The sequence below is a fragment of the Motacilla alba genome, chromosome 11 (genome assembly GCF_015832195.1).
Source record: "Motacilla alba alba isolate MOTALB_02 chromosome 11, Motacilla_alba_V1.0_pri, whole genome shotgun sequence".
In the NCBI taxonomy this organism is placed as follows: domain Eukaryota; kingdom Metazoa; phylum Chordata; class Aves; order Passeriformes; family Motacillidae; genus Motacilla; species Motacilla alba.
Window position 1 is genome coordinate 12,566,413 of NC_052026.1, and position 24,339 is coordinate 12,590,751.

A 24,339-nucleotide genomic window follows, 5' to 3' on the forward strand; every position below is an offset into this window, starting at 1 on the left:
TCTCTGTCTGCCCGGCCGGGCAGGGCGCGGAGCCCAGCTCGGCGGGGCCGGGAGCCGGGGTGAGGCAGGGCCGGGGCCCCGGGACGGGCGCTGCTCCCGCCCGGCTCGCTCAGCTCGGAGCCAGCGGCGGCAGCAGCCGCTGCGAGGGACCATCCATCCCTCCAGGAGCCTCTGGCCGCTGCATCCTGCCCTCGGCTGCCGCCCAGCCAGGCACGTGGGGTTTTAATGGTAAGCTGAAAACTGGTGGGGAAATTTACCCTGGGGAAAAGCACAGGGATTCTGGGGGAAAAAAAAAAAATTAAAGCACCGGTTTTCTGGGAAAGAAAAATGGTAAAAGATGGACTTGGGGATTCTACAGAATTCCCAAACCCCTTATTGAAAGGGTTTATGGATCCAGGAGTGCTGCCCATGTAGCAGAGCATTCACCTGGGCTCAATTACACCTCCAGATATGTTTCCAAAAGGGATGTTTGATGGTCACAGCTGACGATGAGGAGGGACCATGGGGCAATGGTATGAGAAGGAGGGAGGGGGTCAGCCCCTACCCCAGCCTGCTCCAGCCCTGGTGCCTGGGGTTTCATCATTTAAAAGAAGATGAGTCAGAGCTGCAGGAGCCCTCTCAGAGCCCCTGAAGATCTCTGTCAGTGACTTCTGGTGAACGAGCAGTGAGGGTGTGACTCGGATCTTACTCATGGGCTGTGGTGGACAGCACCAACAGCAGAGATGCTCTCTGAGCCTCCTCCCAGTGCAGTGCCTCGTGGTCCCACTGGCAGATCCTGCCCCTGAGGCAGAGGTCTGGACGTGGAGAGGGTTTGAAGGAGCTGGTGATGAGGCACCTTGTTGGGGTTGGTGGTTTCAGAAAGTCACGCAGCCCACGGGACCAGCAGCACCAGGTCCCGGCAGTCACACACCAGATGTGCTCTGCAGAGCAGAACTGAAAGCAGAACCAAAAAGAGGATCTGTCCTCTCATCTGTGTGGGAGCATCCGCCAAGCGGCTCTGGGCCGGGGCTGTCACTGCCAAGGAAGTGTTTGGGGGTTCCTCAGCAGCAGCTCTGACCTGAGCAGGAGGCAATCACCGGGCAGCTCAGGGACAGGCTGTGCATGCAGCTCTGCCTCACCCTCCCTTCCCTCCTCGCCCTGGCCCCCAGACCTCAAACAGAGCCAGAGCAAATGACCTGGAAGGTTCCCTGTCCATCACAGGGGGTGGACTAAGTGCTGCCTAAGATCTCTTGCAGTCCTGAGCATTGTATGATTCTGTGACCTGGAGCTGGCTCACATGCAGTCTGAGCATCCCCAGCTATCCTCATCCTCCTGGGCCACAGCAGCTGTGGGCACAGGCTCCTGGCTCCACGGACAGGCCACCCAGGTGTCTGCAGGCTGGTGGCAACCCTCTGGTTGGCTGGGGCAACTGGGGAAGGCCAGTGAGGAGCTGGATGGTGCTGGAAGGGGATTATCTCACCTCCAGAGCAGGTGTCTCAGTGTGGTGCTGCCCCGTGCAGGGGCCATAGGGGAGCAGGGGCCAGAGTGAAGGATAGGCTGTTCTTAGTGGGGTGGGAGGAAACCTGGTGCTTCCTCTGGGTAGCATAATTCTGGGAAGTGAGATACACAGCAGCCTTCCTGGCCCTGAGGTGATGGCGAGTCTGGTGTTTCTGGGTAGAGCTGCCTTTTTATTAAGAATTGTCTTCTGGTAAGAGTTGCTCCCCCCCCTTCCCTCCACCAACCTCTCTGCTCTCCTCCAGGCTTAGAGCTCCTGGGGTGTCATCAGGTGTCACTCCCCCTGTGCACCACTGCTCTGAGGGGCCAAAGCCATGAAATTCTTCCAAAATCCTGCAATGGCAGCAGAACCACCCCAGTCATCTGCTTCAGTAACAGTCACATGGGAAGTGATCCGGGACAAATGCATCCCACAGACAAGGAGCTCTGGTTCCCTTACACTGCTTGTTTCTCTGTGCCTAGACTTTGCTGGGTTTTTGTGAGGCATGAATAACAAAAGGTGAAAGGGTTGGACATGCAGGTGGGAAAGGCTCAGAGGAACAGACTCTCCCAGCAAGCCAGTGGATAACAGCTGGAAAAGCCAGGAGCTTTCAGGTGCAAATTTTGCTCCATCCCTAGAAGGTCTTTCTCTTTTCAAGTTAAACCCATGACCTGCTCCAGGGAAGAAAGAAGATTGCAGAAGGGGAAAGGTGGCAAAGCCACCAGTTCCCATGAAAAGCAGAGAATCACAGCCTGCAGAACAAGAGAAAGTGGAGCCTCAGGAAAACCCATTCAGGAGTCCTCCAAGACCATCATCAAGTCAACAGGGCAGAAAGCAGTCACTTCTCAGAAGAGTTGAGGGAAGCAACAAAGACTTGGCAGAAGTCTCGCCAGCTGTGGTAAACTGTGGACCAGGCCCAGTCAGAGGCACAAAACTGAGCAAGAAGTGCTCTGGTTTCCCACTCCTTTCCCCAGCCATCCGCTGTGCCAGGTGACAGCACCAGAGAGGCAGCACTCAGCTCTTCTGTGCTACTTTGCCCCCCTCTCATTCCTGAGCTTTAAGAAATGAGCCCAAGGCAATTCTGAAAATTCACTTATCTCAACCTGTAATTGAGAAACCTATTTAATAGTTACTTAAACCCTGAGCAGCTCTGAGCTGCAGCAGTTGATGAATATGCATGGCCTGGGATTTACATTTGGTGGCAGTGTGAAGACAGGATGTCAGGCAAATGAGCTATGAGAAATGTTGCCCATGCAAATGTTCACTCTGCTCTAAGTTCTCACTGCAATTCCCATCCTTGAAGCCATTTCTGTCATTCTCTTATTTGCATTGGAAATGCAGTAACAAAATAATGCAACTTCACAGAAACTGGTCCTAGCTCTGTGCAGACAGGAGGGATTCTTTAATACATCTATGACAGAGTGGAATCCTGAACTAACAGCAAACAAAAAAAAAAATATATAGAAGTGCTGCCAAGGTCATCCCAGGCCATGCAGTTCTGGAGTTCTCTGAAACCACACCTTCATCCAACTTCCCAGCTCTTACCTGAACAAGGCTTGTTATTAGACAAACCATCCTAGATCTGCAGGAACAGAAAAGCTGCTGCTTTCACTCACAGTTCATTTTCTCAGTTTTCTGCTTTCAGAAAGGGGAGCATGAGCCCAGGAGAGCTGCTGTTTCCCACCAGAGAAACTAGGAAACCTGCTTATCCACATTTTGAGGACTTCAGTAAAGGGACTAAACATTGAGACCCCCACCTGCAATGCTTCCTCCACCCCTGGGGTCCTTAACAAAAGGACATGGACCTGCTGGAGCAAGCCCAGAGGAGACTACAAAGAAGCTCTGAGGGCTGGAGCACCTCTCCTCTGTAGACAGGAGTTCAGGAGCCTTCAGTTCAGAAGGCTCCAGGGAGACCTTAGAGCCCTCCCAGTAAGCAAGAGCTGGAGAGAGACTTTTGACAAGGACATGGACTGGCAGGACAAGGGGAAATGCCTTCAAACTGACAGAGGAGAGGTTTAAATTAAGCATCAGGAAAAAATTCTCCCCTGTGAGGTTGGTGAGGGCCTGGCACAGGTTGCCCAGAGCAGCTGTGGATGCCCCATCCCTGGAAGTGTTCAAGGCCAAACTGGATGGGGCTCTGAGCAACATGGTCTAGCGGGAGATTGGAACTAGATGAACTTTAAGCTCCCTTTCAACCCAACCTATTTCAGAATTCTGAGAAATGGTTAATACTCTGCTCTCTTGGCTTCAGAAGAGGCCACGTAGGAGCAGGAGGTTAAAAAACCCAGCTGGAAGTGACCACACCTCACCTGCTGTGGTTGGGCTCCAGGTCATGACATCCTTCTCAATTCTAGTGAGTTCCAGCATTTACAGTGGTCTTTCACTCCCACATCAAGGACAGCCATCCCCAAACCATGCTAGTTAAGGCACTGGATTGTAATGATTTTTAAATTATTTCCTGCTGTACGTGCCTCATGCAGGGAGATTTTCAGATTCCCTTTGCTAGTCACACACTTGAGAGGCAAATTCCATCTAGAAAGAGCCAGAGGACAAAGTACCTCTGTCCTTTGCCTTCAGCCAAGAAAAGGCTGTACAAGAACTGGACTCAGCCACTTGTGATGTGCCTTGGGCAGAAAAGTGAACCCTTCCATGAGCTTGCAGGTAAATGGACAAATTACCCACTGGCTTTGTGAACAGCTGTTTGCAGCTGCCTTTAAAGCACTGCTGGACAGCACAGCTGGCACACACCATCTGCCCTCAGCAAGAGAAGCAGAGCAACGTGGCTTGCTGTTTGTCTCTTTCAAAAGCTACCTCCCTTTCACACTGGATAACATCTCCAGGAAAGCCACAGGTCACAGCAGTGCTGTTTTTCTTTGCTGCTCTCTGGCCTGTTCACAGCCAGGTGGTAGAAGTCTAAAATAAGGTTACTTATTATCCTTTAGCATGGAAATATTCCTAAAGCATTGTCAGGAAACAAACAATCCCCTGCCTGATTTCAGGACTTAAGTCAGTGCAAGCTATTTGAAGTTACACCACCTAAAATTTTAGCAGCTCCAGAAGGTTTTCAGGTGTAGCACACAACATTCATATTTTCCCCTAGAGAACCTTACCACATTCCTGCACTTACCCATGTAATTCCTCTGGTTCCCCCGTCACCCAAAGCAGCACAATTATCAAGGTTTCGTGGCTGCTCTCACAATGTGCCTACAAACAGCACTCTGTAAGCAGACACAGCCCCTTGCTTGGGGGCCCCAGAGCAGATCCATGCTTTCAGAATAAGCCGGGCAGATCAGTTTTAAGAAACAATAGTTTTAGGGCAGCAAAATCCACATTTTCCCCAGTGCAGACCCTTCTACTAAAGGCTGCTCCCAGACAGCAGCTGAACACGGCAGAGGAGAGGGGTCAGTTAGATAAGTGACCACTGGATGTCACCACTGCTTTAGCCACAGTCATCAAGGCAGCCTTGCACCTAAACAAAATACGTCAGCAGGGACTACCAGGGAGTCAAATAAACTTACAGCACCTTGTTTTCACTACACAGAAGTTTATTATGAAAGTTAAACATACAACACAAAAAGTAGCAAAAGCAATCCTGTAGCTTAAGGCAACTTTTACAGGAGATGAATTCAAGAAAGATGATGCAACTTCAGTTTAAATAGAAATTATGAAAAATATCAAATTGCATCAATAACTTAAAATGCACTTTAAAAAGTCTGCACTAACCAGCAGAGGGTAAGGGCTGTGATCTTAATGCCAGCATTAAGATATGGAAAGCAGCAGAATGCTAAATGATGATAGGGAAAGTTCAGTATTTACACAGAGATAGCAACGTTAATATCTGATAGCGTCATTTCCTGTGTACTTATGGTTTAAAACCACTGTCTGAAACGTTAGGAAAACCTTTTAAAATAAATCTTCAGACTATTCCATCAAAAATACACAGATGGCAGAGAAGATCCAAGGCTAGGGATGCGTGCGGATGCATGCGTGTGTCCCTTAAATAACTCTTTGCAGAAACACTTTAGAAAAATTATTTCTTTGGGGGAAGAAGAGCAAGAAGAGTATGTGGCCACAGAGTGAAAAAGATTATCTTTCAGGTGAATCACATTTAAATTGAAGTATCAAAATATTTCTATTTGATGACATCGTCACAGTTTACAGTTAATGACATTTTAAGTGAATGTTAAATATTCATATTATTAACATACAAAGATTCTCCTTCACATTGACATCTGCTTACATTTTTGCAAGACCTCTTTTGCATTAATTGTTTTGCCATTAATGAGGAATGTATAATTGTCTTAATTATAGAATTTAATTAAGATTTAACTGTTCTAATTATATAGAGTTTCTACCTTTAAAATAATTCTTAAAATACTGGATTCAGATCCCTTATTTTAAAAAGGTATTTAAGTGACATTTTAATCAATCAGGCTGTACAGGAAGCACCACATTTTAACAAAGCCAAATGACATCACATTTCTAATCGATTTTCTTCAAATATTGGATGCAATGAAATCTTTGGAGCAAGTCCATTCACCATCACCCCAAATGAAACAAGATTAATTCATACATTAACTCATCCCAAATCTTACCCTGTTAGAAAATGCAATATATACTGCAACAGTCTTAATTTGCATAAGATTTAATAGAAGGGGCTTATGTGCAGTATGAGACTCCTTGCACACAAGCTCATCTCAGCTTTTCACCATTCAGCACAACTTTACAAAAAGCCTAAGGTATAAAATATACTTAAAGCAGTTTTCTTAAACATGATTTAATATACATCACCTTGGCAGCTGATCACTTTTGTTCCCCAGTTTAAACGCTGTTGAATCTGATTGTGGAGTTGCAGGATCCCTTTGTAGAACTAGTTAAAAAAATCCCTGAATAAAACAGAAGCCAGCCTGCGACTTCCTCTGAGTTTCAGTAAAGCACTATATACAGGGTATAACAGCCACCCAAACTCACTTGGAACAGAATAAAATCTGAGACAGATAACGGGGCAGAATGCATTAATGCATGAGAATATACATTTTAAGATTTTTATCATTTTAAAAGTGGAACCAATGAATTGTTAGCAGTTAAACGAATACTGCAACTGTAACGTTTACAAACCCACAAAGTTTGAAAACTGATTCCAACAGCTCTGATTCACTGGGTTTAGCTTGGAAATAATGCAAAATAATGTCAGCAGTTTTAATAAGGTCTTGCAAATTTAGAAAAAAGAAAACTGAAAGAAAGGTAAGAATGCATTATCTAAAATAAAGCAGGAACACAATAAGGACAATCAAAATTCCAAAAGCCCATATTACAAAATTAAGCTTGGAATGCATTGGCTTCCAGCAGTTTACAAAAAAAAACAAAAACCAAAAACAAAAACAAAAGTTGTTCTAAATCTGTAATATCTTGACCTATTTTTAAGTGACAATTTTTATTACAGTTAAGAAAAATGGTTTTATAGCTGCATAAGTTTCCATTTCACTAAAATAGTGCCAACAAAAATAAGTTTGCATAGAAAAACAAAATTTCGAATTGCCACTGGCTACATGCTTAAAATGGGAAATGCAGGTATTGTAACATAAACATAGTGCAAACCATGGCAGTTCGTGGTGACTTCGACTGCCGCAGGTCAGGAAACAGACCATAATATACCCAGTTATCACAGTTTCTGGTCTTTTATTCAATCCTTTGCCAAGTAGAAGCAATGCACGTGTGCAGAGCCGCGGGACGCTGCTGCCGCCGTTAACGTAGTTTGAGATCATCGCCACTGCCCAGGTTGGAGCCAGGACTAGGGTCTTGCTGTCTTCTTGCCTGCATTAACAAACACTGAGCATCAGCTGCCAGGAAATGATCACTTCTCTTATTCAGTACATTAACACAAATAAGACCATAACCAACACAAGGCAGAAACTTTACAATTTGAGCAGCGAGCAAAGCAGTACTTTTTAACATCAAAATCATTCTTCCCCCCCAGTTCGGTTTGCCCTCCGGGCTCTCAGGAGGGCAGCGAGTCTGGCAGCCCCTGTCCCTGAGGGGCTCAGAGCCTGCTGTGCTTCCCCTCCCACCCCAGACTCCCAGCAGGGACTGTGTGCTCGTGCTCACACACGTGCACACTCACACTGCCAGGCTTCAAACATTGCTTTAGCAATCAGCAAGAGACTCCCACAACGGTTAGGTAACAATTTTGTGCCTCTTCTTCCAAAAATAATTTTTTTTCCCTGTGAAATTCCCCTCTGTTAACCTTTTCTGTCAGTTTTAGGGAGAAAGGCTACAATGTGAGATAGAATACATCACATCATTTCCATATAATTTTGTGAGGGAAACTTTTACTTTAGCTTCTTCTGGAATCAAGAGACTTTATAGTAACACATGAGTACAATTTAATCTATAGATGGACACACATTTTAACACCTCATAAAAGCTGGGGTTTTACTGCTTTCTTCTTCAGTGCACCTGCAAAGTTAACAAACTGAGAAAACTGATATATGATTGCACCCCTGTATTAAAACAAAGGTAATGTAAGTTCTCCTTTAAATAATTTAGTCTGTTAAACAGTTTGAGTTAATGACATTGTAAAGAGGTAATTATGAATGGTCAGTCACAGTAAAAGACACGGCTATCTACTTTCTCTACCTGTACACAGGTACAGCACACACAAATGCTGCATGTAAATACTTTAAAACATTGATTTCCTTAGAACTTTAAAGCCATACTTTGACTCTGAGAACATCTAATATGTGCTAGCTGGTTTTTAAGACATTTTAGTACCAGCACTGTCGTTTAAGGTTTACAGAGTGAATAGCTGGCACCATGGCCTGTCACTGCCACACGTCCCAAACAGTCTCAGGCCACATTCTCAGCTGCTGGAAGGTTTTCACTACTCAGGCTTTATTCCGAGTGCCTCCATCAGCTGCAACAACCTGCCATATTCAGGGCTTTAAAAAATGCAAACCAGCGACAACTTCCCTGTTCTAAAAGACTTTTCCTCTGTTCCTGAAAGACTGGGGAACAGCCTTAACACAGGCATTGTGCCACTGAAATACCCTTCAAGCAGTTACCGTGTTGGCACCACGACACTGAACAACACGAGTACTTCAACAAGCTGTGACTAACAGGGACACAAGTGCTGCTCCTGGGTGCTCCCTGGGCTCTTCTGAGCCCCATTTACTGACAGAGAGGAAGCCTCCCCACAGCACAGCAGCTGCCCCAGCTCACGAGGTGCTGCTGCTGCACTCCCCTTCCAAAGGGTGAGTGAGCACAGCCTGCTCACTCCAGACCCTCTGGCATGCACTGCTGACACCACTTTTCCCAACTTGGAGCTTTCTTTTCTTTGTTCACTTCTTCCTCCCTTATCTACCATTCTTCTTGTCTGCCTAATTGTATGCTCCCAGTGCACTAGGTTAGCTGCACCCAGACAGAGAACTGCTGCTTCCTTCTCCTATTTAAAAGCCAATTTAAAGTTACATTTTCCATTCATGTGCAATGGTCCCTTTCTGATGCACATGGAGTTCATTCAATAAATCCCTCTAGTAATCAGCATGTTTCCAGAGCAGACAATGCCCTCCTGCACTCTCCTTAGTGGTCACACTGCCACTATTGCTTTGGAAACACCTCCACTAACTTAAATATCACAATTGCAACCTACTACATTTATGTATTCAGCGTTGGCTGCACTTTAGACAATTAAGAGTGAGCCAATCTTTTTGCTCTGTTCCATCCGCAGTAGTTGTACTCTGAAGGAGCAATCTGCTTCTCCTGCTTGCAGAAGAAATCTGAAGGTGAGAACCAACACCAGTGCTGATGCACAAACCCACAGATTTCTCAGTAATCTTTCTGAGGAATCACATTAAAGCAAACGGCTCTAATCACCCCACAGCACTGATGATTGTAAGTGTTTAAGGGCGTGTTCCTTGAGGCCCTCGAAACAATTCTGCACACTGTCCTCTTCGTAGAGATACAAAGTATTGCAAGATAGCATTTAATAAAGCTTTTTACATTATTTCCAAAAGCCAAATAATTCGGCTTTGACTACCAAAATCACTGAAGGAAACCCCACACTTCCTTTTTCCTTCAACAGAAAAGTCAACTGTGCTGTAAATATTTTCTTCATATGAAATGGTTGTTCATCAAGTTTGAATAGATACTTCCAGGCTAATTTAGGAGTTGTACCAAGATTAACAAAACAGCAATAGTTCTGCTTTGCATACCCTTCAATTGAACAGACTGTAACAAGATTTCTTCTGGTTTTACTGCTGCCTCTTTCTTCTAAAAGGAAACAAAGACATGCACTGTCTTTCACAATTACCAAAATCTTACCTCTACCAATTTTGCACTTGATAAACACTTTTACACTTAACTAGAAAAGACCAGCAAGTTAATTGCTGCTATACTACTGCTCTAAAAACAACAGTGTTTCTTCTTCAGAAAACAAATCATGTGCACAGCAATTTTATTGTCAAATTTCAGTGAAGGCTCCAAGATATGAGCATATGGTTGCATTTATGCTTTACTTAAAGTGGCCCTTTCTTTCAAAGCATATGAAGGAATTTGCATGATTCGTGACCTCATTGCTGCTTGTAGAGTTTGCAGAAGCCACTAGTGAACAACTACCAGATTTGCCCTTTCAAGTGATATGCAAAAGGCATGACAAATGACCCTCAAATATGCCAAAACCAGTCATTACAATATCTTACAACAGTGTATGTGGATAAAGGTGTAATTTAGCAATTCAGTAAGTGGGGATTTAGCACAAGGAACTGCAACATGTTGGAATGACAGCTCTGACTCAGGCACCCTCCTTTCCTTGTGCTATTACTGTGCAAAAAGACAAATGTGTGAAGCAGGCTTGTTCTAGCAGTCACAGCCATTCTGCCAGGGCACAAAGTGCTCAGTACACAGCAACTACAACTGCGCTTCACATGCTGAAAGAAAAACACAAAAAATAAGATGCTTGGTAAAGACTAGAGAAATCCCTTTGTACAAAGACAGGAAGCACACTGTGGAGCAAGAAGCACTGGGTGCTATTTTTGTCCACTGACAATTGGCAAAATACAACTTCCATAAGAAATGCCACGAGATCCTTAACACTCCCTCCTAGGAGGAGTGTGACTATCACACGAGTACCCTACACAAGCAGGGTAGTATCTGCTAGTTCTCCTCAGTCTATTACAGGAAGCTAAAACTTCCCTTTTATAGATGTAAACCAGCAATTTCCAGACTTCCCACCACTGGGGGTCCTATACTCCCCAGCACAGCTCATCAATCCTCTAAGCTGCAATTTTTGCTGTAATTTTTGAAATGCATACCTTCTGCTGCCACACAAAAGCACCAGTATTACTCTCAGTGAATAATGGAGCTCAGCTTCTCAAGGATTAAGGAGACTTGCTTCAATTAAGAAAGATGCATCTATCTTTGCCATTGGGAAATGGAATACACTGCTATGAGTCATGCTTAATGAGCCATGAGAAAACAGCAGTTATTCATCTTTTCTCTCTGTATTTCATTTTTTCCGTCAAACATTGATTTTAAGTTGGAAGGAGCACTACTTCACATGTTCTTCATCTGTTATTTAGTGAAAGGATAACAAATATTTGCCTGCGAGAAACTTGTAATTAATACACAGATCCCACCAGAGTTGCAATTATCCTAAACATGAATGTATTTTAACCAACACTGCCAGTTTTCCTCCAAATATCCAGGAACAGAAGAGTTAACCTGATGGACACATCAGGAGTTTCAACACTGAAAAATACTTAGCACACAGCTTTCAGAACATGAAGCCATGCAAATCTTCTGCTGCACAGAAGGAATTGTAACTGGCCACAAGCCATGGAAAACCTCTAACCCTGGAGAGGGTGTGATGACCAACTGAAAGAATTGCAGGAACGTATTTGGCAAAAGACCATTTCAAAGCCTCCTATCAAATGCTACTCTGGACTTATTCATGCTGAACTCATAATGTTGGTACCATGGGGGTAATGACTGACAAAAAAAGAGAAGAGTTACTAACAAAAGCATTTTGACTTGAGAATAAACAAACATAAAAATGTGCCCTAAAGTACTCCTTACACCTCTGCTCTCTAACCTCTGATGCCTGAGCTTTTCCCAAGCCCAAATATGGGCTAAGGGGAATGGACTGAAAGTCCTACCAAGAGTAAGATGCTGTAATATCTGTATCATATTCTTTTTCTTCTCAATAAACTAGATAGCTTGGAATCATTAAATCAGTACGTTTTGTTGTTTACTTTTCTGAACAAGAACCACATTTGAAGCTTTACTATGTTACTGGGGCACAAAGGAAAAACAAATGGGCAATAAGGAAGGTGGCACATAAGCAGTTCCTCCAGCAGCCAAGACAGTCAGAATGAATCCTCCTCCTCCAGCCACTCAATCCTGCCCCACACTGCAGCCTATTGTGCTTCCAACTGTGCCTACAAAACTCCTTAAACTGACTTGAAGAAAGCATCTCTAACCAGCCCCTTCCTGTGCATGTTCTGAGGCCTCAAACATACCTAAGGAAACCAACTCCTCTCACCACATGAGCTCATCAGGAAAAGATAATGCAGTCCCACTGTGTGGGTTACATGATAGCTCTGAGAAAGCAGAACTGAGAAAGTTGGAAGCAAATGTAGTAAGGATGGACAGGGCTGCCATGAAGATGGCCCTCCCTTTCTATGAATCACTTACAGAAAGCAGCAGGGAAAATTGGGACCTCTGAATGCCCCCCAGTGAAATGACAAATACAACCATACCCACTGCATGTACAGCTTGGGACACTGGTGAAGAGGAGGGAAGGAAGAGGGAGCTAATTTGATGAAGGGCTGTCACAAAAAGAATAACCAAAATAAAGTCTCTCCATGGACAACTCCACTGCAATTCTTTAATTTGATTCTGGCAGCTCTGTCCTGTTGAAACAGACACAGCAAATGCATTATGTGCCTTGGCATCTGCCATCTATAATTTACAAAATAAGTGAAAAATCAGGCTTGCTATGAAAAACTAAACAGTGAACATTTGGATTCTCTTAGGACTGCCAACCTCCTGAAAAGGGATTAAAAAAAACCCCAACCAACCAAACCTGAGAATACTTTGCAGATACTTTTTAGCAAAGTATACAACCACAGAATAAAAACTACCCAAATGAAAAAAAAAAAAAAAAAACAAAACCAAAAAAAAACCAACCCAGTCCTGAAATAAAGAGAGCAATACTCAGAAAAATGACCAGTTACAACCAAGCACACCTTCACCTTTGTCCTGGTATCTGAGGCAGATCCACAGCAAGAAAAGCAATGAACTGAAAACTTTGAGCTGCTGGTTAACAACAGCCTCTCCCATGGAGATCTGAACATGGTTCACAATGCTGGCCCTGCCTCCAGTAACCTTTACTGGACAGAAGGGCAGGAGAAACTCAGCCTTCAGAACTGGAGTCAGCAAAGCTGGGGCCCTCCAGCACAGTGAGAATGTCAACTTATGTGTCATAGAACTCCTTTGGTCACAGCTTGATGAAGCAGCCCATGTGCTCCCTAGCCTCTGGGGCCCTTGCACAGACTCTCAATCTGCACTTCTCAGAACTTTAGCCACAGCAGCACCACTACACTCTGCAGCCATGAGCCACTGGCAGCCAGAGGGGATATGATCTTTACCACATTCCTAGCAGGCACAGCTATCAGAATCAGACTTCACGGCCCGGATCCAGTCTCTGCAGTCGCTTTGTTTGCTGCCCATAACATTCATTTTGCTATCAGCTCTCCTTTTCACAGAACCTGGGAAGAAGTAGCCTTGATCTTTCTTAATTATAATGTCAAGCACCACTTCAATTATGCAAATAATGGAAAACAGGCTCTCAAACTTGACAAGAGATCTGGATGCTAGACTGAAGTAACTGTAGAACTATTAATGCCATGAATTCTATACCCAATGCTCTTTTTTATTCCTACTTCCATTCTGATTGTCTTTCAAGCTCACTGAAAGTCAAAATAAAAACTTTACCTGACAAAGGTCATTGATAAGAGTTATTTAGCACTTACCTCCATCAAGACTTCATTTCAAACTACTATCTACTTCCTGTAAACAGACTGAAAACACACATGAGCTGTGTTACCTGCAGAGCCTGCTCTCCCACAGGTTGTGAGGGAGCTGCAGAGCATGGCCAGCCAAGCAGCAGAGCTGCTTCCTGACCCCCACGCACCCCCTCACCTGAAATCTTTGCAACGGTTGCATCTTTGTTTAAAAGCTATTATGAAGGTAATGATTCTGCTACCCCAAACTGGACCAAGGTCACTGCAAGCCAAGGAAGGAAAAAGGACAGCAGGAATAGGTAGCTCTGAAGAGCTTTGAGTAGAGACTGAAATTCTACTCTCATATTAAAACTTCTTTTCCAACGGAAAAAAGCTTGAAGTGCTCCCTTTTAGAAAGCACTGTTTGAAAGCTGGTCTAAAGGTTATAAATTTATAATTAATATTGATTGCCTCCAGACAGTATTCCTCTGTTGCTCAGCCCCTTTCTAACCTTCATTGACTGAAAGAAGACGCTTATATTACAGAATTCCCTGATTTGCAAGATTGATCTCCTGTGTCCTACAGTCAGCATTGATTCTGTACAGCACAAATTGTTTTTCTGATCTATGCATTCTACAGCACTTTTGCACAAGCACCAGCTATTTAAGTTCTTGTGAAGCAAACCAGTCCTAACTTACCTGGCCTACTTGTACTGGACTGGCCCTGCAGAACCTTTTCAGGCAACACACTCCCACTCAAACACCTCTTTCCAAGTTATGTTGTACGCATCCTGCATCTAAGCAAATTATTTATGATTGTGTACAAGCACATACTAAGTCTACACTACCCACTGCATATGAAAAATCAACGGTTTGGGTTTCGTTCATATCCAAAAACCTGTGTTAAAGGTTATACTATTTTTCTATCATCATCAGTTTGGAGAGTATATACAATAAACACTAATTAAATTAATTCCAGATTAATAAGGGAAAAAACCCTTTAAAATCTGATGAGAAAATTTTTTTTAAAAAACCCTGAGCCAAAATTAAAAACAAAAAAGTCCCCACATACTTATTGTAATACTATACTTTCTTCTGAAGCCAGCTGTATTTGAGAAAAATATAATTCATTTGAGCATTTATTTACACTAGGAGTTTCATCTTAGAAAAATTAAGAAAAGGAGAATAATTTCACTGTCTAGAACCTTGGGATGAACATGAAAGCCTGTCCTACTACTTAATTTTCTTTCAACTGTAAACTGTTTACATTTCTGTAACAAAATCCTGTTTGTTTTTTAGGAGTTCCACACTTCAGCAAAATTAAATTAAATGCATCTTGCCCATTTCAACTGGTAATTCTCAACAAACAAGAATAATATGGAAAAACCAAGGGCAGGACACAGCATTTAAAATTCAAGTAAATTTTTACTCCAGCACTTTTTAAAGGGTGGGGTTGGTGGGGGTTTTTGGTGCTTTGTATTGAGAGGGATTGCTTCTGGAAGAAAAACAAGTTCCAAAACAGGGTTTTTTTCAGCAAAATGAAGGTTTTTAAAATGGGAATTTCATGCAGTTTCCCAAAATGTCTCTGCTCAGCCATTAATGTAATTTATATTTAGCACAAGACCACAAACAGACAGATTGCTAGACTAGACTGTTTTAGGGAGAGCAAACCACTCTGTCTCTTTACTCACAGTGTTGCTAAAATAAAGAGCATGGCAGCAACATAGGAAAGCAACACAAAGTAGAAAAATGTGACATTTCAAAAATACTGGTTGAAGAAATTACATTGGAAGACTAAGAAGAGATCCAACCCATCCCCAAGTAAAGCCATGGGGACATCCTCAGCCAAGCCCTGGAGAACACAGCTGCACAAACTGTGTACTCACACAGATCACTGCAAGTCTGAAATTACAGCTTGTCTGTACGAAACAACCTTCACAAAATGCCCCCTCCTGCACACAGCAACACACCAGAGGGGCTCTTCTCTTTAGCCACCCCTCGAAAATCCATCGTTTTGTACCATCTGCTCCAGCAAAGAGCTGTCAGGAGGTACCTGCCTGCAGCTTTTCCGCACTGCACGCGGGCCATTGCTTCCAATAAATTCTAATTTCACCAACTAGGGGCTGTTTAAATCTCCCCAAGTCATTCTGGATAGTGTAACACATTTTTGCATCACGCCACTATGCCAGAAGACTGAAAAACAAGCAAAAGCTCTTCCTGGAAACTCACGTCTAGACAGCAACTTCACAGTAATTTCTGCAGAACGCTTCTTATCCTGAGACTAACTCTGGTCATTCGTACTGAAACCACACCAGAGACACTCAGACTGACTCTCTCACCACGACAAAAGGAGCTAAAGACAGTGAAAATTAAACATCTGCCTCACCAACATCCCTTCAGTCTCCTCGCTCTTCTAGTTTGGCAAAGGGAAGCGTACAAATACTTCAAGTTCATACACCTCATTTTTTTTTAACAATCTTTAAATGGGGATAAGGTCTTTCTTAATGTGTATTATTAAACATTCTCTGTCTCAGCATTCCAACATTTTTGTAGAAGTAAAAGCCATTGGGATACCTTATTAATTTTGAAGGCACTAAGAACACTCGCTGACTTCAAAAGCATCTTTGAAATAAAAGAATCCAGGACAGTGGGGCTGGATTTGCAGTATTTGATGTAACTGAGCTATACAAGTTGATATAACAACTCAAAAGCATCTTGTATTCAAAACAAACTATGTTAAAAATGTAACAGAAGGCAGTTCAACTCAGAGGTGCTTAAAAACTTCAATGAAAATTCCTTAATCCACTCCCACCCTATTTACATCAGAGTGCTGTAATTGCACAAAAACATGATCACCTTTGAAAATTCAAGCACAGCCCACCTCAGATGCAAAGAATATGCTAATTAAAATAAAGATCTGGTGTGCTAAACTAGAATGGAAGGGATTCTGTATGATGAAAAGACAGCAAACAAACCTCACAACACCCTGAAGGGCTTTTTTGCCTTTTTTTTTAGGGGGGAAATTTTTTTTAATTGGTTGGGAGTTTTTTAGGATACTTAAAAATGAAAATTAGCAAAGTGATAATTTCTAAATTGCTACTGCACTTGCAATTTTTTCCCCTTGCAAAGTGTCACCCTTCTAAAATCCAACTGTCACACAAGAGACACTTTAACATTGTTTTCAATGAGTTATCACTGACCACTCCTCTGTGGGGAGTTTTAAGTCAACTTATTTTAAATCTACAGAAAGACTTAGAATAGGGAATCTTTTTTACCCAGAAAGCTGAATAAATAAAGAATTTAATCTGATCATTTTCATATGCTGCCAGGCTTTGGATGGATAAATATTTCCAAAGAGCTGGCGCCTCTGTTTTGGGTAGGAGTGAGTGGAATATTGCAGGATTCCCTTTCCCTCCCCCACTGAAGCAGAATCTGGTCTCTATTAAAGGCATTTCAACTGTAATTCTACTGTCAGAAATATCCTGATTTTCTACAGTGTTGCAATTCTTAAAACCATCATTAACACTGATGAGATCCTGTTCCACATCTGCCAATTCTGAGTTTTACTATCCATGCCAAGCATGGCAGAAAAGAAAAATCTAAAACTTTCTTAAGGATGAAAGCTGTATAGAAATCATATTGAAATGATCACGAGGAAAGTAATCTTCATTTGTGTGTAGCATAACATACATAAAAATTGACTCAGCACACTTAGAACTGGCCTTTCCTATATAAAAGCCTTCAAGGGTCATCTCTGTAACCAAAGATCCTGCTGGCCCCATTGACATAACAGAAACAGAACACAAGGCATCCTGGATTAAGGTTTCTGCAGCTGTCAGCAATGCAATCATCAGAAGGGTGCCACTGACAAACTGCATTTCCAAGCTGACCGAGCATGTCAGCATCAGAAAATTCAATACAGGACACAAATACAACAAACACAGGAATGCACTTTTATGCATCACTTTCTATTGAGAATTCTGTACATGGATCATGAACACCAAGTGCTTACTGATTACAGTTCATTGATTCTGCCCAAATGCTGCCTTAGATTGAAAAGAAGGGTAACAATGAATGATTTGGAAATCTGATTCCTCTTTAGGAATGCATTTTAAGTTTATTTCTGTTCTCTGCCATCTCATCCCAAAAGATCCTGATTTTTATGCAGTCAAGAGTAAAAAAAGCTTGTCTGTAAACATTCCAGATATTCATTCAGGACATCTTACCCCAAACACAAGAATGAAAACTGAAATGTAAAAACCAATTATAGACCTACAAGTACTGGAGGAAAAAAAATCTGTTGGTTAGACATATCACACAGTAAAATAAACAGGAAAGTATGCTAAACAACAAATTACAATTATTAAAGATTTGCATTTGACATCACAAATTTGAAATAACCTTTGATAATACTTTTCATTCTACTTAAACATATTTCAAGTCAGTAATTTTTTCTTTTCTTCCTTCCTGTAGGTGATCTTTACCAGTGCTTTAGAGCTGGGACAACAACTATTGCTGTTTCAAGAAAAAATGGGTACCAACAGCTAATAAGGACACCACTTAACAGGAGCTGCCTTCTGCCTTATTAAAAGCAAGAGTGTTTTCAGAAGTTATTGAAACCAGCTCCTGCAGACAGCCAAGAATGTTGCTTTTTGTGTCTCAGTGTCATGAGTTTTGATGTCTGTCATGAAGCCCCAGATGCTCAATATTACCTCAATCTCACTGTTAACTGAAATAGTGTTTTTGCACAGCCTAGCTGCAAGTAAGTGTTTTCTACACTTCGAGGAAAATTAAGTGTCTCAGAACTCCAGAAGTTATTTCAGCAAGGCTCATTCTTTTTTAACCTTCAGCATGCACATGGCTTCTCTAATAAGAGGAGTGGGGATGAAGGGCACAGTGCAAGGAGAATATATCAAGAAAACTTTTAAGTACATTGAGGTCAAAGACATAAGATTGGACCTAAAGTTCCTATTGTGTTGTTAACAGTAAAGCAGGCTGGCACAGATCTTCATGAACAGCTTAAAGCTAATTCTACCTTCCTTCTGAAGTGAGGTTACAAGCAGGTTGTAGCTATGCTGGGACAGAATTATTCAGGCAATCCAGCTGCTGCTCCAAGAATGCAGCAGTAGCAGGGCCTCCAAGGCAAGGATTTACCTTTGTTACAGCCAACATCTAACCTGGCTGCAGCAGTGTTTGCAAGGAGACACACTCCAGCCACTTCAAAGAGAGATATTATCCTCTGTGCCTATCTGTTCCCTCTCATTCTCATGCTCAGTGCCTTCCAGTCGTAGTTGGAAGGGAAGAAAGTCTGTCTGATCATCCCAATTATCCGAAAGAATGCCAAAAGAAAAGTAGCTTAGCAATAACAATAATCAAATTTTCTAAAAACCATAGAACCAGCAGATTGATCATATTTGATTACAGTTAAGTCAGGCTGTACTGATGAAGCAGGAAGTAAGAAACAGCATTAGTAAGGGAAAGAAATTCAAAGCCTTTCTGTGTTCTCCCTATTCTCTCCTGACCTGCAGCCTGCCTTAACTTGCCAACTCCCCTTATGTATTATTACTTGTCCTCTTACAGCTCTCGCCTTTCTGACATCTCAGAGCAGCTGGTTTCCATTCCCTTTCCTGGCTCTTCTTTTCTCAATCCCAGTAATTTCTGCTTTCATCAAGAAAGAACAAGATTCAAGACTGTGGGGCCCTGAAGAAGCAAAGAACAAGACAGGAAAACTAAACCAGTGAAAAAAAGGAATGAGACTTCTCACTAGTAAGAAAAAGGTGAGAAGACAATAAAACTAGCCTGTACAAGAAAGCAGACTGTGGCATCTGATTAAACTGGCTGGTAATTTTTCCCAAAACATGGATAACAAGCTCCAAAATTCTGCCCCTGCAGCTCCCAAAGCCTTTTCTGTGTTCATGAGAAATGCATGAGGCAAAAGATCCCTCTCTCAGCTATTGAAGTATCATTTCAGAGAAAAATGGCAACTCTTTGAATAGATGTCTTTACAGCTTAAGTACCCACAGAAAAGACCATCTACAGAAAGGAAAAAAAGTACATGATGAGAGAATTCTTATCAAAACTTTAAAAAACTTGAAATCCATTTCACAAAAGTAAAAACCAATGCATTTTGCAATTTTTATACAACATCACTGAACAAAAACAAACACAATACACGACATTGTACAAACAGACAAATAAATGGAAACAATCTAAAGTTTTGGGAAAGTACTAACCAGTTACTGACAGCAGCTGTGAAACCCTCACCTCCATTTCCTCCCGATGAGACCTGTCTCTATCCTCAAATTCACGAGTTCTTCGTCGAGCCTCCTCAAAGGCTTGTTGTGCCAATGCATCCTCCTGCTACCAAAGCAGATGACACAGAGTGACACAAAAGGTGACCCTCATTGCCACCAAACCCCATTTCTTTTGAGTATTAATTACCCCTTGGCAGCAAAGTCAAGTATGTCCTGCAGAACCTGCTAGAACACAGGCGAGTTCCAGCAAATGTCAATACAGGTTAATGAAATATTACTCACCTTCACTACAGCAGCAGAGATAACCAAAGCTGGAATGCAGCTACTACTAAAATACATTTTCAAAGGAGAGCTGCTGTTCCAAAGTAGTTTAAATGCTGCTTGGTTTTTTTTAAGGCTAGGAATTCTCAAAAGTTCTGTGTAAAAGGCAATACATTTTATTCTCCTTATAAAAGCCATTTTGAAGACAGTATTCTCAGGTATAGCAAGATAGAGTCCACTACACAAAGACTGGTAATTTAATTCTCTTGCATTTAAAATAAGTATTACCGAAGTTAAAAACCAAATAAATCCTTCATTTTATCAAAAGCTGCTGCAGGTGCATCAGTATGAACATTTGTAATACTTGTGTATCATTTATATTATTTAAATTCAGCTGCATAGAAAAGTGCAAAGCAGAAATTGTTCCTCCACCAATTTGCTGACATTCCCATACAGTGGAGGAGAAATCTACAGGTCTTCAACAGCTCTTTTGCTTATTTTCAATAATGGCTTATGCACAGGAGCAGATTTAATAAACTAACACTCAAAAAAATCCTTCAAACTGTATTTTTTATTAGAAAATGTTTTAAATAAAGTGTTAGTCATATGTGGAGCCATTATTAATTGGGTTGGAAGTTATTTTTCTTAAGGAGAGGTTTTTACACTTTTACTGTTCCCCATCAGAATGGAAGAGTCCCATCTGAAGAGGCCCCACAAACCAGGAAGGGATAAACTGTATTGGCTCTCCCTCCTTCCAGCTCTTCAACTGTAATCAGTACTAACTCTGCTGACAATTCCCACGTACATGCAAATGTTATTTTAAAGTTGATAACTTTAAAAAAAGCTGACCTTGACTGTTAGAGGACATAAACATGTAGAGAGCAAAACTAAGTTTTAATATACCTGGGGACTAAGCGCATGAATTTTTCAATTTAAGATAAAGCATCCCCAGCCTGAGCAAACGTTAAATTGCCTTTTTTGCCGTGGGCACAATCGTGGCCCTGGAGCTGCTCTGTGCAATGCTGTGAAGGGGCTCCCTGGTGGCCCAAGGCAGGGAAATACAAACAGCTGCCAGTCCCAGGCTCTGCCTCTTGCTGCCGCTTTCTGGGGACGGGTGGGCAATGTTTAAAGCTGCCAACAGGATAATATTTTAACACCATATAGCTTTTTAAGATTAGGATTTCACCCTTTACAGCCATTTTAGTGTTCATACAAGGCATAGAAACCAGGCTCAGAGAGTGGAAAGTAAGTTTGTTCTTAATAATGCAGAAGGTTAGAGAGAACAGATAAGCTCATCTCCCAGATGACTCTAGAAAAGCTGCCTAAGTTTTAGTTTACAAAGGAGATGGATGTCTTTATTACCTTCTTTTTTAAATCAGACTTAAATAGAAGATTCTTTTTTTTTTTATTGAAGGTTTTTGCATTTCACCATCATTTAGAGTGGTTATGAAATAGAAGGCTGACATACAGTCTTGCATGGAATATTTTAAAGAAATGGTCATAACCAAAAACTAAATTAGAAATGCATGGGGAAAAAAAACAGTATGTTGACATCCAGAATGAAGACGTGCTGACAGCTGAAACACTGGTTTGCTCATGTCTGAGAAAGGGATAAAAGCATCAGAACTTTTTTAGTAAAACATAAAATTCTGCTCTATTCTTGGTGATACATTATAACAAATCAACCAACAACCCAACTTTAAAAACAGGAATTTAACAAAGATTTTTTTTAAATGTCACTCAATTCTAGTAATAATAGCCTAGCAAATTCAGCTGCATAAGACCAAATAACTTATACATCTCAGTTTTATTCTATGAAAATGTTCCTGGTATAAATTTACAAAGAAAAGTAAGAATAAGCAAAACATGAGCAACAGAATGAACAATCAACATGACAACAGAACAAAACTAAATCTCCCAGTCCAGAAAACAAAATTTAAAAAAATATTTAAAAAGAGAAGCTTACACACACCCACGCTTATACACAAATCCTCACAGCAGCCCAGGAGGAAAAGACTTGGTGAGACAGCAAGTTACTCTACTACAGAAGAGGTGCAAAAGTACTGAAGACAGTAACAGTCTCTTAAAGACAATCAAATATCAAATCCAGAGAAATTTCAGCCCCAAAGAGGGAAGATATGCCAGCATGTATGTACAGCTTTGTGTGTGCTGGTCCATCAAAGTCTGAGCAAGAGCTTTCAGTAACAAAAAGTAAGACCACTTAGTAGCAAGACATGGATAGGCTGTTGATTAAGTGGAAAAAACAGTAGCTTAACAGGTACAATCAAAATATTTCAATGTTAATATATGTGAATTCTCTTCCTAAAGTATTTGTTGACCCAGTGAAGGGTACTGCTTTCCAAAGTATGACAGCAAAGAAAAATTTTATTTGGTCCCAGCATTAGTATGAAGTGGTAAGAGACAGGAAAATGCAAGAGCAGTACATTTGCTTAAGACAAGCTTCCAAAAAATGAGGGGGGTGTGAAGGGCAGCTGGACCTCTTACAAAGGACAATGGGTACACAGGCAATACCACATGAGGCACTTAAGCCCCCTCTAACATCAGTGTTATTTTGGGATCAAAGTCAGCAGTTCAGTCAACCGCCATTAGCATATTACAACAGTTTTAAACAAGGAAGCAGTGACAGATACAGGAAAAAGGAAACTGAAGAATGTAAAAGATTGCTCAAATGTTTACAATACTAACACATGTAAGGGTGCAGCTACTCCTGTGTCTGTACAGTTCTTTATGACACTGGGCACCCCTAGGTACTACTACTGTAGCAAACAGAATGGCCATTGATGACCTTGTAGTCGCCAAGAATCACAAACTAAAACCAAGTTACACACCTGTAACTGAGTGCAAACATCTCTGTAGATCCACACAGTGCAACACCTCCAGCTCAGCACCCTGTACTCACAACTCAGGAAGGCACTGACACCTGAGAGCATGCACACATCCCCTCACACACACAAAGAGTAAATCACAGCCTCAGTGCACAAACACTTTCTGAAGACAACAAAAGGGAATTGTTAAGTGCTGTTAAGACAGTATATACACATTGGGAAACCAATCCAAGCACTTGCAAAAACATTTATGGGGAAATTAAAAAGAGAAAAATTAAATCCACAGGTCACTGGACCCCTCTGCTTTTTGGAAGGGTGCCCACTTTCTTCAGGCACTCTCCAGTTTTAGAAAGGGTGACACTGTCTCCTCCTGAGTGCACATTCCCATCAGCCTGTTCTCAGCTCACAAGTCCTGCGACTTAGCATTATGTATCAAACCTAGTAACTACAGATCAAGAACCTTGGGATTTATGTTACATTCCTCAGGGCTATACACTGGCTGTGTAAGGCATTGCAGCCTGAAGGTCTCCTAATGCATGGAGTCCACAGCAGTGACTCTGCTGCAGCTGGAACTGAGCTTGCCCAAGTCACTGACACAGCTTTGAAAGAGGGAATGCACAGCAAGAGTGGATTTAGAGTAAAAGCTTTGGTCTGTAGCTTTTCCCATGGATTCTCAAATGGTGGCAGGACTATTCTCTTTTTAGGCATCACGGAGGAAGTGTTCAGGGCTGTGACTTCGACACAAAGTGTTTCTATTTAATCCCAAACATAGTCACATTAACATCATCTCATTAATGTTCAAATTAGTTTAAGTTAGGGAGAGGCAAGGCACAACAGAGGAATGTTCTTGGTATTTTGGAGGAATCCAAGTTTTAAAATACTTCATTACTCTGTAGCACAGTAACAGAGCAAAATCACTCAAAGCTGTAAATTACAAATGATTCCTGCCCCTAACATTTTGACCTAATGCAGCTAAAGCAGTGTTTTGCTACAACCACATGTTTCTGAACTTCCATACTGCAAGTTTTCTTTGGAGTTTGTACTCAGAGTGAAGGCAAAAACTGTGTTTCCCTCCACAAGAGCAAACAAATATCAGAGTAGCCAAGGGCAGATTGTCTTACCTGTGCCCTCTCTTCATCAAATTCCAGGCAGCCCATACCATCCAGTCTCTGGAGATCTATCCAGCCTTTCCAGATTACACAGACACCATTGAGAATCATAGGTGCCTTCAAGTACACCTGGAATAAAAGCAAAACACATGCTATGAATATGCAAGCTCTTACACATGTGCCTGCACAATAAAAATACTGATCCAGGAAGCTTCTATATGTATTCTTAGAAGAACATCCAAACCAGCTGGTAACATGAGACTCCATTTAACAGCTTCTACTGCTTCCTTTCCAAGAACTCATTTTAATCAAGTGAGTGCTTTAACTTTTGCCTACTGTACTGGATGGAATAAATTTAAGCTGTGTTCTCATTTTATGAGCTGGTGTGCACCAGGAT

At 41.8% G+C, this 24,339-nt stretch overlaps 1 protein-coding gene across 2 annotated transcripts in view; it reads right to left on the reverse strand.

Moving 5' to 3' along the window:
* Positions 1-5,001: 5,001 nt before the first annotated feature.
* The window catches only part of CBFB (core-binding factor subunit beta), a 37,701-nt gene continuing 18,363 nt past the window's right edge, over positions 5,002-24,339 (reverse strand). Inside the window, exons 4-6 of one of the 2 annotated variants that reach the window (XM_038148105.1) lie at positions 23,955-24,071; positions 19,737-19,832; positions 5,002-7,288 (exon numbers count right to left, since the gene is read on the reverse strand). In XM_038148105.1, coding sequence (XP_038004033.1) covers positions 7,220-7,288; positions 19,737-19,832; positions 23,955-24,071 — 282 coding nt within the window. In that variant the 3' untranslated portion in view covers positions 5,002-7,219. Of the gene's footprint in view, positions 7,289-19,705; positions 19,833-23,954; positions 24,072-24,339 lie in introns of both variants that reach the window. The other variant, XM_038148106.1, reaches the window with a different exon arrangement.